The 12,503-nt window shown below is 40.6% G+C and overlaps 1 protein-coding gene across 1 annotated transcript; it reads right to left on the minus strand.

Annotated features, from left to right (window-relative positions):
• Positions 1–1,504: 1,504 nt before the first annotated feature.
• GBP5 (guanylate binding protein 5) lies at positions 1,505–11,970 on the minus strand (the record flags this gene model as incomplete). Its single annotated transcript, XM_079726721.1, has 10 exons — positions 1,505–1,618; positions 3,260–3,441; positions 3,739–3,841; positions 4,600–4,812; positions 5,559–5,839; positions 6,882–7,124; positions 7,492–7,688; positions 9,059–9,168; positions 11,153–11,280; positions 11,781–11,970. The coding sequence occupies 10 exons, from the start codon at positions 11,968–11,970 to the stop codon at positions 1,505–1,507; spliced, it is 1,761 nt and encodes a 586-aa protein (XP_079582847.1).
• Between the last annotated feature and the right edge of the window lie 533 nt (positions 11,971–12,503).

A 12,503-nucleotide genomic window follows, 5' to 3' on the forward strand; every position in this document is an offset into this window, starting at 1 on the left:
TCTTGCATATCTTATACCAGCAGTCCCCAACCTTTTTGGCATCAGGGACAGGTTTCATGGAAGACGATTTTTCCATGGACTGGGGGAGGGGGGATGGTTTCGGGATGATTCAAATGCATTACATTTATTGTGCACTTTATTTCTATTATTATTACATTGTAATATATAGTTAAATAATTATACAACTCACCATAAAGCAGAATCAGTGGGAGCCCTGAGCTTGTTTTCTCTTGCCACTCACTGATAGGGTTTTGATACGTCTGCAAGCAATTGATTTATTATGGTCTCTGTGCAGTCAAACCTCTCTGCTAATGATAATCTGTACTTGCAGCTGCTCCCCAACACTAGCATCACTACCTCAGCTCTCCCTCAGATCATCAGGCGTTAGATTCTCATAAGGAGCGTGCAAACTAGATCCCTCACATGCACAGTTCACAGGAGGGTTCGCGCTCCTATGAGAATTTAATGCCGCCGCTGATCTGACAGGAGGCGGAACTCAGGCGGTAATACAAGCGATGGGGAGTGGCTGTAAATACAGATGAAGCTTCACTCGCTTGCCGGCTGCTCACCTCCTGCTATGCGACCTCGTTCCTAACAGGCCACGGACTGGTACTTGTCCATGGCCCAGGCACTGGGAACCCCTGCCTTATACCATTTATTTACAGACTTAAAGGATTATAAAGATGTGATACACAATTACCAAGTCCAATATAAATTGCTTCATAATATATAATGTCCTATTTAAGTTATGCCCTTGGTGAGGATAACAGGAAGGTTAGGCTTCTTTAGCTCTTCAGCCTATGACACAATTTCCATGCTGGTAGTTCCTTCCATCTTCAAGAGCACCTCTATTTCATTATGATGTTATTTGCTTACAGCTTAGAATAGTCTAAGCAGACTGTCTACTGACCATGACCAGGAGTCATATAATTGCCCATAGACTGAGCAGCCTCCACCCAGCTGGGAACCATACACGTCTCCACTAAGAAGCTAGGTTAGTTTTTTTGTGTGTGTTTTATCATCAGTGCCTCTCCCTGATGGCATCCAGCACAAAACCACTTGGCAGGAGTGATGCCCACCTGAGTCCAAGTCACTGGGCAAATTCCATGTGACTTAGTTTATTGTAGAAACACCCTCCCAGGTCTCTTCCAATCCCCACTGAGACAAATATGGAAAATTCGAGGGGTGGTACTGGTGTACAAGAGAAAGTTTCCCTTGATAGGTCCTGCCCAATGTCACTGCCAATAGCGGCAATGATAATATGTCCCTTATAATACAAGTCATAATCTCTTCAAGGAAGCAAACAACATTTAAACTATTGAAATTAGTGAAATGCACGTTTTACCAATTATGACCATCATAACTTTATAACTCAATACAAAAGCTCAATATAATTATTATGAAGTTTATTTAAATGGTGATTGTCTCAAGTTCTATAGTTTCTTGTTCCTTTTGTGTCTTCAGTGAAAGTGAACAAGAAAATGAAGTTCTAGTGTTTAGTTCTTTAGAGTAAGATACAGGTATCATCTGGTGGGTCATTCCTCTGGAGATGCTGGATCTCATCCTGAAGTTTTCTGCTCTCAGCTTGTAATCTCTCCTTGAGCTTTTCAGCCTCCTCCTAAAGAGTGATACATAAAACCAAAGAGCTTAGCAAAAAGTAGTGTCCAGATCACTGCAGGGGGAGGGGGGAGGTGAGGAGCCCAAATCATTGACTTTCCCTTAGTTATTTTAATCAATCAGTAACAAAAGACAGACCCCGATTCCTCCTTTCTGTTCATGTCCATTTTATGTCTCACTCTTGGTTTCCTACTTGTGTAATTCTTCTCCCAGGTCTCTTTATCTAGCTACAGAAACATCATCATCTCTCAATCCCTGAACTGTTGGTGTTCCAAGAATTATACCCTAAGTCCCCTTCCCCCTTTGTCCTTAGGGAATCTGAGTCACATCTTGATGTCAATTCTCATGTATACACAGAGGAATGTCAGATCTAGTATTACAAGGAGAGATTGATACAACAACTAGGTGTCTAGGTGATATCCACAGTCAGGTGAGGAGTCTGAGCCTTCAATAAGGGAATTTGTTTCATGTCTCCGCAGTTATGGGGTAAAAGTAGAAGGACAGTGTGGGGAGATCAGAAACACCAGGTTGAAAATACTCTCCTTCAGTGCAGGTCTGTAATTTCAAAATTGTCTTGGAGCAGTGTCTGGAAAACAAGGACCTACAGGTAGATCAGCCACCCTGGAGGAGGAGAAGGGTGTCCTTTGTCTCATAAGGGTGCTCACATAAGAATTTCAGACTAGGTTTGTAGAAACGAAAGCATTGTAGATCTCACTCACTGGGAAGGCGGTTTTGATAACTTGCTAGGATGTATGATATTGGCATTTAGTTATCTCTTTGGAACCTAATTTTTCTAATCAGAAAAATAAGGACATAATGGTTCTGATTCACAGTGAATAGATTAGATTAGAGAATGTGTGTAAAGTGCTTTGTACAGTGCTTGGTAAATAAGAACTACTGTTAATTGAGTGATAATAATAGTAGAGGACTGGATGAAACAAGTTAAAGACTTTCAGAACCAGTGACAATTAAGGAAAGGAAAGGGGCATAAACACAGTAATATGAAATTAATTTAGCAAGGTAATCTATGATGAGTGGAAAAGACTAGCTAGAGCAATTAACAAGATAACAAAAAAGACTAATTACCGTGGGTTAGAAATATCCTTGGATTTTGCTTAACAAATTAAATAGTGCTTATGCTGTGCCAAGCGTCATTCTAAACACAAATATCGACTCATTTAAGTATCAAAATAGCCCTATAAAATAGGTATTATAACCATCTCTGAACAATATATTTATATATTTATAATATATTTATAATATAAGAAGTGGAGCTGGCTTTTTTTTTGTTTTTGCAGTACGCAGGCCTCTCACTGTTGTGGCCTCTCCCATTGCGGACCACAGGCTCCAGACGCGCAGGCTCAGTGGCCATGGCTCACGGGCCCAGCCACTCCGCGGCATGTGGGATCTTCCCGGACCGGGGCACGAACCCGTGTCCCCTGCATCGGCAGGCAGACTCTCAACCACTGCGCCACCAGGGAAGCCCGGAGCTGGCTTTTTTACCCAGGCTGTCTGATTCCAGAGTCCTTGCACTGAGCCACAATATTATGCTGCCTCTCCCACATTGTCACTGCTTCATGTTCTCATCAATACAGAGAGGGGAATATGATTAAAATCCAGAAATGAAATAATTGATGAGTACCTTGAGCCGACGTTCTTGGGCCCTCTGTTGCAGGACCTGCTGGTACACTCTGTTTATCTCCATTTGTCTCACTTGTTCCCGATGGAGTCTCTCCCTCTGCTCCATCATTTGCTGGTGATGCATTAGAATTGCCCACAACCTTTGTTCTTCAGCCTTCATAAACTCTGCTTTCACACGTGCCTCTGAAAAGGAAGAAAATGGCAAACTTCTCTAGGATTAAAGTACCCTTCCTTCTGCCCCCCACTCATTTGTTATTGCTGCTACTTCATAGAGAAAATTCCCTGGGGTCATATTTCCCCTCCAGGTAATCATATTGTAGCTGACAGTATATGCCCTACTCAGATATAGACTGGGGAGCTAAGAATGGCACATCTTTGCCATTCTTGCTCTTGTTTAATGATCCCAGGTGAACCAGGCCAAATTAATTTAAAATGTATAGAATTTCTGTCTTGCATTTTTCCCCCCAATTTTCTTCTCACCTTCCATCTCCTTTTCCTTTGCTGTGAGAACCAGATCTGTCTGCCAAATGGTAACACTCACAGACTCCTTGGACTGTAAATATTTCTGCAGAGCTTCCTCAGCCTAGGAACCCCAAAAAATGCAGTTAGAGCTAGGAAATGATTAGAAATGTTATAAACCTCTTTATTTCCTTTTCTTCCCAGCATCTTTTCCTCCCTGGAAGTGCTCAGTCTGTACTTGGTGAAACTATCAGTCAAGGCTTTTCTGTCAAGGGGTGGGCACAAGCTCCAGGCTGGCCTATCAGAGTACCCAAGGCCACTTGATGCAAAATATTTGGGTACAGGTGGGAAAATACTGCAGCTTGGATGTTTTAAAGACTGATATGGATGGTGGGAAAGATGCTTTCTCTCCCGTGAGACTGAGGGCACAAAGGACTAGTTAAGCTGCGAGCTGTTGGTGTCATCTTTGCTGCTGTGTGGGGTGAGCCTGCCTGAGAATGACACCAATGGTGAGGAAAACAGAACAGAAAGCTGGAGGTGAGATTGGAAAGAAAAAGGAAAGGGGAAAATTGATTACATTGTTACATGTAATCTACTGATTATGTTAAACTCTTGAACATATCTACACTTACAACTAAATTTAAACATTTTGCCTTTAGTTTATGTGAGCCAGTGAATTATTTTCTTAAGTTAGTTCAATTATTGGGATTCTGTACTGTGTAACCAAAAAAGTCCCTTTGTTGCAATGAGTGTTGAAGGTTGTGATAAAAGTCTGGTGACTATGGTGATAGTTCAGTTTAATGCCACAGCTCTCATTCTTCCTGTCCAAAAAATGAAGACCCCTAGCAATTCCCCATAATTAATACATAAAACTAGGGATACCTGTATTCCTTTCCTGGGTTCCTGATAGTACTTTGCCTTCAGCTCTTCTCTCTTCTGAAGGAAAAGACGATGCCCCCCAGGTTTTGAATAAATCCCTTGCTTCACATCTTCTTCTAGAGGACAAAAAATATCCTGAAGTAAAGCTGAACAGCGATTCAGTGATGCCTCCAAATTCCGTTTACAAAAATCATTCTGTTTGGCTTCTAGCAGGGTCTTCAAAGGGAAAAAGGCCCATGGAAGAGGTGTTAGCAACACTACAGCACTTTTAGAAATGGTTTACAAAAAGAACTCTGGATTTTTTCTGTAAATTCAAGGCCTACAAGCAATACTATATCCTCCCTACCAAACCTAGAAAAGTTCCAAGGATGATACACTGTAGAAAAATGACTTTACTTTTGTTTTTGAAATCTCCTGGAACCCCATTCTTTTGCTTTTTCTGCTTTAGATAAGATCTTCAGACTACCTCATGCCCTAATTTTAAATGCAACCTACTGTTTTACAACCATCCCAGTATTATACTGGGCTGGGATTCCCAATTAGGTAGAATGGATGAGTGTGTGCTATTAAACCTAGGGACATAATATTTTAGTAGATCCATTTGGCAATTCTGTATGCTTGATTAATAAAAAAGGAAAGTTAATTAGTACTTTATGAATACATTTTTTAAGGGATAAGATTACTTTAAAAAAAATTAGTCCATGGGTGTAACATAGTTAGTTGAGTTGTCTGCCTGTGAAAGTTTCAGAATCTATAGGGTCCAGAGTAGTTGCATGTTTATTTGTTTGGTTTTTTGTTTGTTTGTTTTCAGAATAATAGTGATATCTTGGTCACATAAGTGATAGTCATTGTCTCTCAGTCTAGTAAGAATTGTTTCTCTTAAGTCTTCATTTTGCCTCATAGCAATACCTTGCCTACATTGCCCCTAAGCCCCATGAACTACAGCAATAAAACTTAATTACCTCTAATTTTTCCTGGAATCCTTGGTCTATATCCTCGAAAGAGTGCTTCATGAAGACTTCCATAGCCCCTTTCTCACTGGCCCTGTGCAGGTCCAGTAGCTCCTGGAGGGTTTCTGTGGGCAGCTGCACTTTCTGGCCCATCTGCTGGTCATAGTGGGCAATGGCCTTTTGCACTGCGGCCAAGTTCTTAATCTGGGCTAAGGCCAGGACTTCGTTCTCCATGCAGGGCAGATCCCCACTGTTGATGGCATCGACATAAGTCAGTACCAGCCTCTCTAGACCTTCACAGGAGGAAGAGATGCTTGAATTATTTGCAGAGAAAAAGGACATGCTCTGAACTGAGTAATTCTGAGAATGTTAATTTAGCGTATTCAGCCTCCTGCACAGTGTTCAAGTGGCCCAAATAAGTTCCTTTGGGAAATTATGTGACCAAAAAGACAGATCTTTAATTCTTTGAGAAAAGAAAGTGTTCAAAGAGGAAAGTTCAAGATCTATGTGATGATCCACATTTCATCATTTTCTCATTGAGAAATGAGGAAATGGTTATATAAAATTGTGTGTATTCATTTGATTAGAATACTATAGACCTTTTGCCTCTTTATACTTCCCATTCTTTCTCTCTTCCTCAGGTTTCTATTTCCTTCAGAATTCCATTTCTTCCTCCACTTCAACATGTAAAGCTGGTATGAGTGTTACCCTCATTGGAAAAATCACAAAGTAGGCAAATTAGACCAGGTCACCTTACTCTTTGTTGGAACATTCCTGTTTGTCTTCCTTGTCCTTAGCTATTTTTGTTTGCACTCAACTTCCCTTTAGAGGGTAGCAATAATTGACAAAGTTCCAAAACATAGAGTATTTAAGAACAACTGGACCAAGAAGTCTGCTTAGATTTCTTTAAGGGTTCTAAACAACTTGGGCATCTGCTTGTTTAATGTTTGTATCAAGCACATTCTATTTATACAGAAAATGTATGTGTTTTCCTCATCTTCTGCTTATCAAAGGCATAATAAGTATCCATAATATCGGTAGAACAAATGCTGCCAACCATGTGGGTTAGTCTAGTTCAACAGTGGACCACTTATAGGTAGAACTTTTGTAACCTGACCTTTTCATCAGGTTATATTCCTGATTTATCTTACTTTGCAGGCATTGCTAAAAAAGCCCAGAAATATTTTTGGTACTCACCTGAATTTAATAAATATGATACATATGGTTTTCTTGGTAGTAGCTGATTATGTATTTTCAACAGTGGAAGGAGAAAATTACAACAGTGCTCCCATTCTCTATTTTGGATTGAAGGAAAATCCTTGAAGAGGTACTCACGAGATCCAGTGACCTTGATGCCTCCTGAAAGAGTTTTAGTCTTGGAATGGCTGAAGATGTAGGAACAGAAATCTGCCACTTGTTGTACAAATTCAGGATCCAGGTCATCATTATGCAGTGTCTCAAGCTGGGCAAGCTTCTTCCGATGAGTGGGCAAGTCAAAAATAAAGCATTTCTTTATTGGAAAGAATTTCTGTATACGCAGACGGGGCAAATTAAAATTTTGAAGATGTTGATCGGTGCCTGAGGAAGGAAAAATAGGATTATTTAGTATAGGGTTAACTTTCATTTTAATCTCTTTCCCACAATTAAATGTGCTTTCTACCTACTGTTATTTATTTCACTACATTTTCACAAACCCTAAGCACAAACTTAAAACGTGATCAATCAGGGAAAGGAAAATGGAAAAGTAATTTGCTCCAAGAACAGGGGAGTAATACAATTTAATATTGAATGTATTAGTTCACTTTAAATCAATAGTATTAATTATTTATGTGATAATTTAGTCAGGTGAGTAAATATAGGAAACTATAACTTTAACCAGCAATACACAAGAGATAATTTCTTGTACTACTTTTCTCCCTCTTTCCAAAATTGAAGTCCCTGTTACCCTGCTTTGGCCTCAGTGAATTCTCCAGGTACTCATCTGCTGTGATGAGTCGCCCATTAGCTTCCAGGTCAAGGTAGAAATCTCTCACAGTCCACACTAAGTCTGGACAGATGCTCATAAAGTCAGCTTCATTGTCTACCCCATCAAGATCAGGTGAGGTAACTGTTCTGAGCAGATTTGACAGTTCTGTCACATAGCTGAGATGCAATTAAGGAAAACTGTTGGAAATAGAACTGTGTCTAAACCATATTTAATTCCATGCCCTCCTATACTTTTATATTCCCTTTGGGTTATAACCAATCCTCATTTCATCAGTAAATATAAGGACTCTTTTTCTTGCCCCCTTTTTTTTTCCCAACATCTTTATTGGAGTATAATTGCTCTACAATGGTATGTTAGTTTCTGCTGTATAACAAAGTGAATCAGCCATACGTATACATAAATCCCCATATCCCCTCCCTCTTGCATCTCCCTCCCACCCTCCCTATCCCACCGCTCTAGGCGGTCACAAAGCACCGAGCTGATCTCCCTGTGCTATGCAGCTGCTTCCCACCAGCCATCCATTCTACACTTGGTAGTGTATATATGTCCATGCCACCCTCTCACCTCATCCCAGCCCACCCTTCCCCCTCCCCATGTCCTCAAGTCTACTCTCCACATCTGCATCTTTATTTTGGTCCTGCCCCTAGGTTGTTCACAACCTTTTTTTTTTTTTTTAGGTTCCATATATATGTGTTAGCATATGGTATTTGTTTTTCTCTTTCTGACTTACTTCACTCTGTATGACAGACTCTAGGTCCATTCACCTCACTACAAATAACTCAATTTCATTTCCTTTTATGGCTAAGTAATATTCCATTGTATATATGTGCCACATCTTCCTTATCCATTCATCTGTCAATGGACACTTAGGTTGCTTCCATGTCCTGGCTATTGTAAATAGAGCTACAATGAACACTGTGGAACATGACTCTTTGAATTATGGTTTTCTCAGGGTATATGCCCAGTAGTGGGATTGCTGGGTTGTATGGTAGTTCTATTTTTAGTTTTTTAAGGAACCTCCATACTGTTCTCCATAGCAGCTGTATCAAGTTACATTCCCACCAGCAGTGCAAGAGGGTTCCCTTTTCTCCACACCCTCTCCAGCATTTATTGTTTGTAGATTTTTTGATGATGGCCATTCTGACCGGTGTGAAGTGATACTTCATTGCAGATGTGATTTGCATTTCTTCAATGATTAGTGATGTTGAGCATCCTTTCATGTGTTTGATGGCAATCTATATATCTTCTTTGTAGAAATGTCTATTTAGGTCTTCTGCCCATTTTTGGATTGGGTTGTTTGTTTTTTTGATATTGAGCTGCATGAGCTGCTTGTAAATTTTGGAGATTAATCCTTTGTCAGTTGCTTCATTTGTAAATATTTTCTCCCATTCTGAGGGTTGTCTTGTCTTTTTAATGTTTACAATGTTTTCATTTTTGTGTTTGATACACAAGGACTCATGAACATAGCTGGTGAATAAAGCAGTTCTCTCTGGCTTTGGTGCCATCCTGGACAACAAAAGGATACTGCAAGAGGTCGATAGCCCTCTGGTCAATTGTGTTCATGGTATTATATACAAAGGTACTACTCAGTAGTAGTGCCAGTACAGATATCTGGGTGTCACTCTTCTTGTCACCCTAGAAGTCAGAACAAATTTCAGTCATGTCTCATGGCATTCCCATATGAGCAGTTATTAAAAATAGACCCTTGATTTACAAATGTTAGACAAGACGAACAGAAATGGTTGTGAGAAACATATGAGCTTTGAATAGTTCTGTCATTAGCATTGATAATTTTATACAAAACCATATTTTGTTAACTTATCAGTCCCTCTTATAACTGGTTAGGTATTTGAAATATGGATAGTCAAAGTTCGTGAAGGTAACCAGAGTGCTTAAAATCAAGATTTTCAATTGTGTAAAACAAAGTTGGTCTGTATACATAATACATGCATCTATTTTATTGAGTAGCTTTTATACACAGGACAGTTCGATACGTTTTTCTTTTTCCCTTTTTTTTTTTTTTTTTTTTTTAGAGAGAGGGATAGGACAAGTGACAGCATACAGCTAAGCTTCAGCACCAGAATTGCTCAAAGAGTAGGGATGTATTAGGGATACATATTCAGGAGCCTACTGGGGGTGAAGGATGTGAATAAACTGCACAGGTAATAAGGCAGTTCTCTGAATTGACTTGGTATTTCTCTGCTGCACACATGGATCAGGAGCCCTGCAAAGGAGAACCTTCAGAATATTCAATGCAAACCTCTAAATGGTTCTCTTCCTCTTTTAGAACATGTAATCTAAACTGGATACCCCCAACCTTGGGCTCCAAGGCACCTTCTTCGTGTTGGGATCTGTACATAGAAGATGCTAAGATACAAAGATATACAGTCCCTGTACATGGAGGCCATTTCTTACAGATCTCCAGGTGATTATCTAATCTGGTAGGGATGAGAAAGGTAAAGTCCTTATCAGCCTGAGCCCCAGAGCCTCTTCTCCACAGACTACTGTCATATTTTTTCCCCTTGTTGAGGTTTCAGATAATGTTTAAAATGTAAAATGGATCAGAGATAATTCTGCACTGGTCAGCAGGACTGGAGCAGAAACATGTTTTGATTCCTGGTACTGTCGAGATAAGTTTTTAACTACTGTCTCCATGTTACAGGTGAGGAAACTAAAGAAAAAATGAGTTAACTATTTTGAATTGTGGTAAATTAAAGGCAAAATGAAGACATAAAAAATGAGAGCTCAAGGGAAAGATCCAGTTTTGTGCTCGAGCCAGCTCACCAGAGCTGGCTGTGTACATCTTTCCTGAGCCCTGAGTTTAGTGACTTGACTTTGGTAGCTTGGAGTGAGCTGTTATGGGAGTACTTGGAAAACCGGCAACTACTACAAAGCAAGGCTTTTTTTCCCCAGTGGGCTGGTTGTTAGACACTTACCAGCATAGAAGTGGAAAAATCCCACGTTACTCCTGTGCAAATGATAAAATGGATGAGACCAAAGGAGAAATAGAAGATTTGAGGAGACTTATTCTTGTTTGTCAGAGTCCGAGAGCTCCTAGTGCCAGGACCCTGATTTGGACTCAAGTCCCGCTGCCCTGAAGCTTACTGCATATCTCTATCCTCTACAGGGTCAGACTCGTGACAGTGATTTTGTTTGTACCACCTTTCTGCAGTTCAGTTAAGTGCCTATCTCCGCGTTAGCACAGCCTCCCAATTATGATTCTGGCTTATACATATATTTTTCTCACTTCAGGTTTCCAAACTTTGACTATTAAAAATAGAGAGGGGAGGGCTTCCCTGGTGGCGCAGTGGTTGGGAGTCCGCCTGCCGATGCAGGGGACACGGGTTCATGCCCTGGTCCGGGAAGATCCCACATGCCGCGGAGTGGCTGGGCCCGTGAGCCATGGCCACTGAGCCTGTGCATCCAGAGCCTGTGCTCCTCAATGGGAGAGGCCACAGCAGTGAGAGGCCTGCGTACCGCAAAAAAAAAAAAAAAAAAGAAAGAAAGAAAGGGGAAAAAAGGTATACCCTGGTTAAGCAGAAGTACAAAAAAATAATCTCCCTGTGTAAAGAATGTTCAGGGATGAGGAGGTTGATTAAAAAAAATCCTTGTTCCTTGCCTTCTCTACGTCTCCAAGTCCCTCCGTGTCAAGAAGAACCAGGATGTGGTTTGGCTTCTCAGGGTGAGGCACACACCACATCCAGATGCCCTTGGTGTGAGACTGCACTGTGGATCCAACAGAGAAACCTGCAAGGGGGAGTGGAGAGGGTGTAATTGAGGAGGGGATCTGGAAATTGGAGACTTTCTTGACAACTGAGTTACTGTTTAAGGAAAGCAAATGAAGATATGGCAGAAAGTATAACCCAGTATTGATCTGAACTACAATAGAGGGATGAGATAATAAGAATACCAAATACTGTAGGCTGGAAATTTGATGGATTTTTTTGCAAGAATATTATGCTATTAAAATTTTAATCATTTGTAATTACATATGTAGAAGTATTTTAATGATGTCTTACCCTTATAATTGGAAAATAGTATGATTTTTCTAAGAAAAAAAGAGGTGATATGTCAGAAACAGAACTCAACCCTTTATCTCCCAGAAGATAATTAACTATCGGTGGCCCAAACATTAGCTTTCAATATTCCTCCGCATCTCTAACTTCCTCTCCTCGCATCACCTTCCTGCATGCTGGGAGTGTGGGTGGACAGAAGGGACTCGGCTGGGCTTTGCTGGTGCCACTCACCCTTGTTCTTCCCAGCCAGCTTGTTCATCAGGTAGGATTTGCCGGTGCGGTAGAGGCCCACGATAGCCACCACCACAGCGGGCTGCTGAATGGCAGACAGGATCTTCAGAGCTTTCGGATTAACCAACAGTCGCCCATTAATGTTCTCAATGAGGCACAAGGGTTCTGGTATGTGAACCACTGGGGCCATGTTCAGGGGGGTCACCTGATCTGCAAGGGAAGAGATGGGATAAACTGGAATTTCTAGACTTTAAACAGAGAAAAATCATTTTGCTTCCTCAACCTGCAGGCATACTACTCTGCAGCATGGCCTAAGTTTCTGAAGAAGTTTAAAAAAGACAAAAGAGCAAAGAGGGTCATAGTAAAATATGTCCTAGGCCCTACAGAGTTCTACTATAGGCTACCCCACTGGTTCTTAAATATTTGGTGGCCTTATGGAAAACCATTTTCTGAGACTAATTTACTGCTATTTTGAGTCTGACGCTTCCCCACTGGTTTTGGCTTGCTTATATTTCTTAGTTTTTACCTCTTTGAATCCCCAAATTGAGTCTTTATGACCACTATTTGTTACATGACACTTCTTGCTTTTACACTGTATCAACTTGCTTTTCTCTAATTTAAGGCTATGTCCAGTCAGAGTGTATTATACTAAATCCTGCCAGGTCATTATGTATCATTGTCTAACAAATAACAGTTGTTTACTTCCTAAAGCTTTACTTTTAA

The sequence above is a fragment of the Hyperoodon ampullatus genome, assembly GCF_949752795.1.
Source record: "Hyperoodon ampullatus genome assembly, chromosome: 2".
NCBI classification, from domain to species: Eukaryota; Metazoa; Chordata; class Mammalia; order Artiodactyla; family Ziphiidae; genus Hyperoodon; species Hyperoodon ampullatus.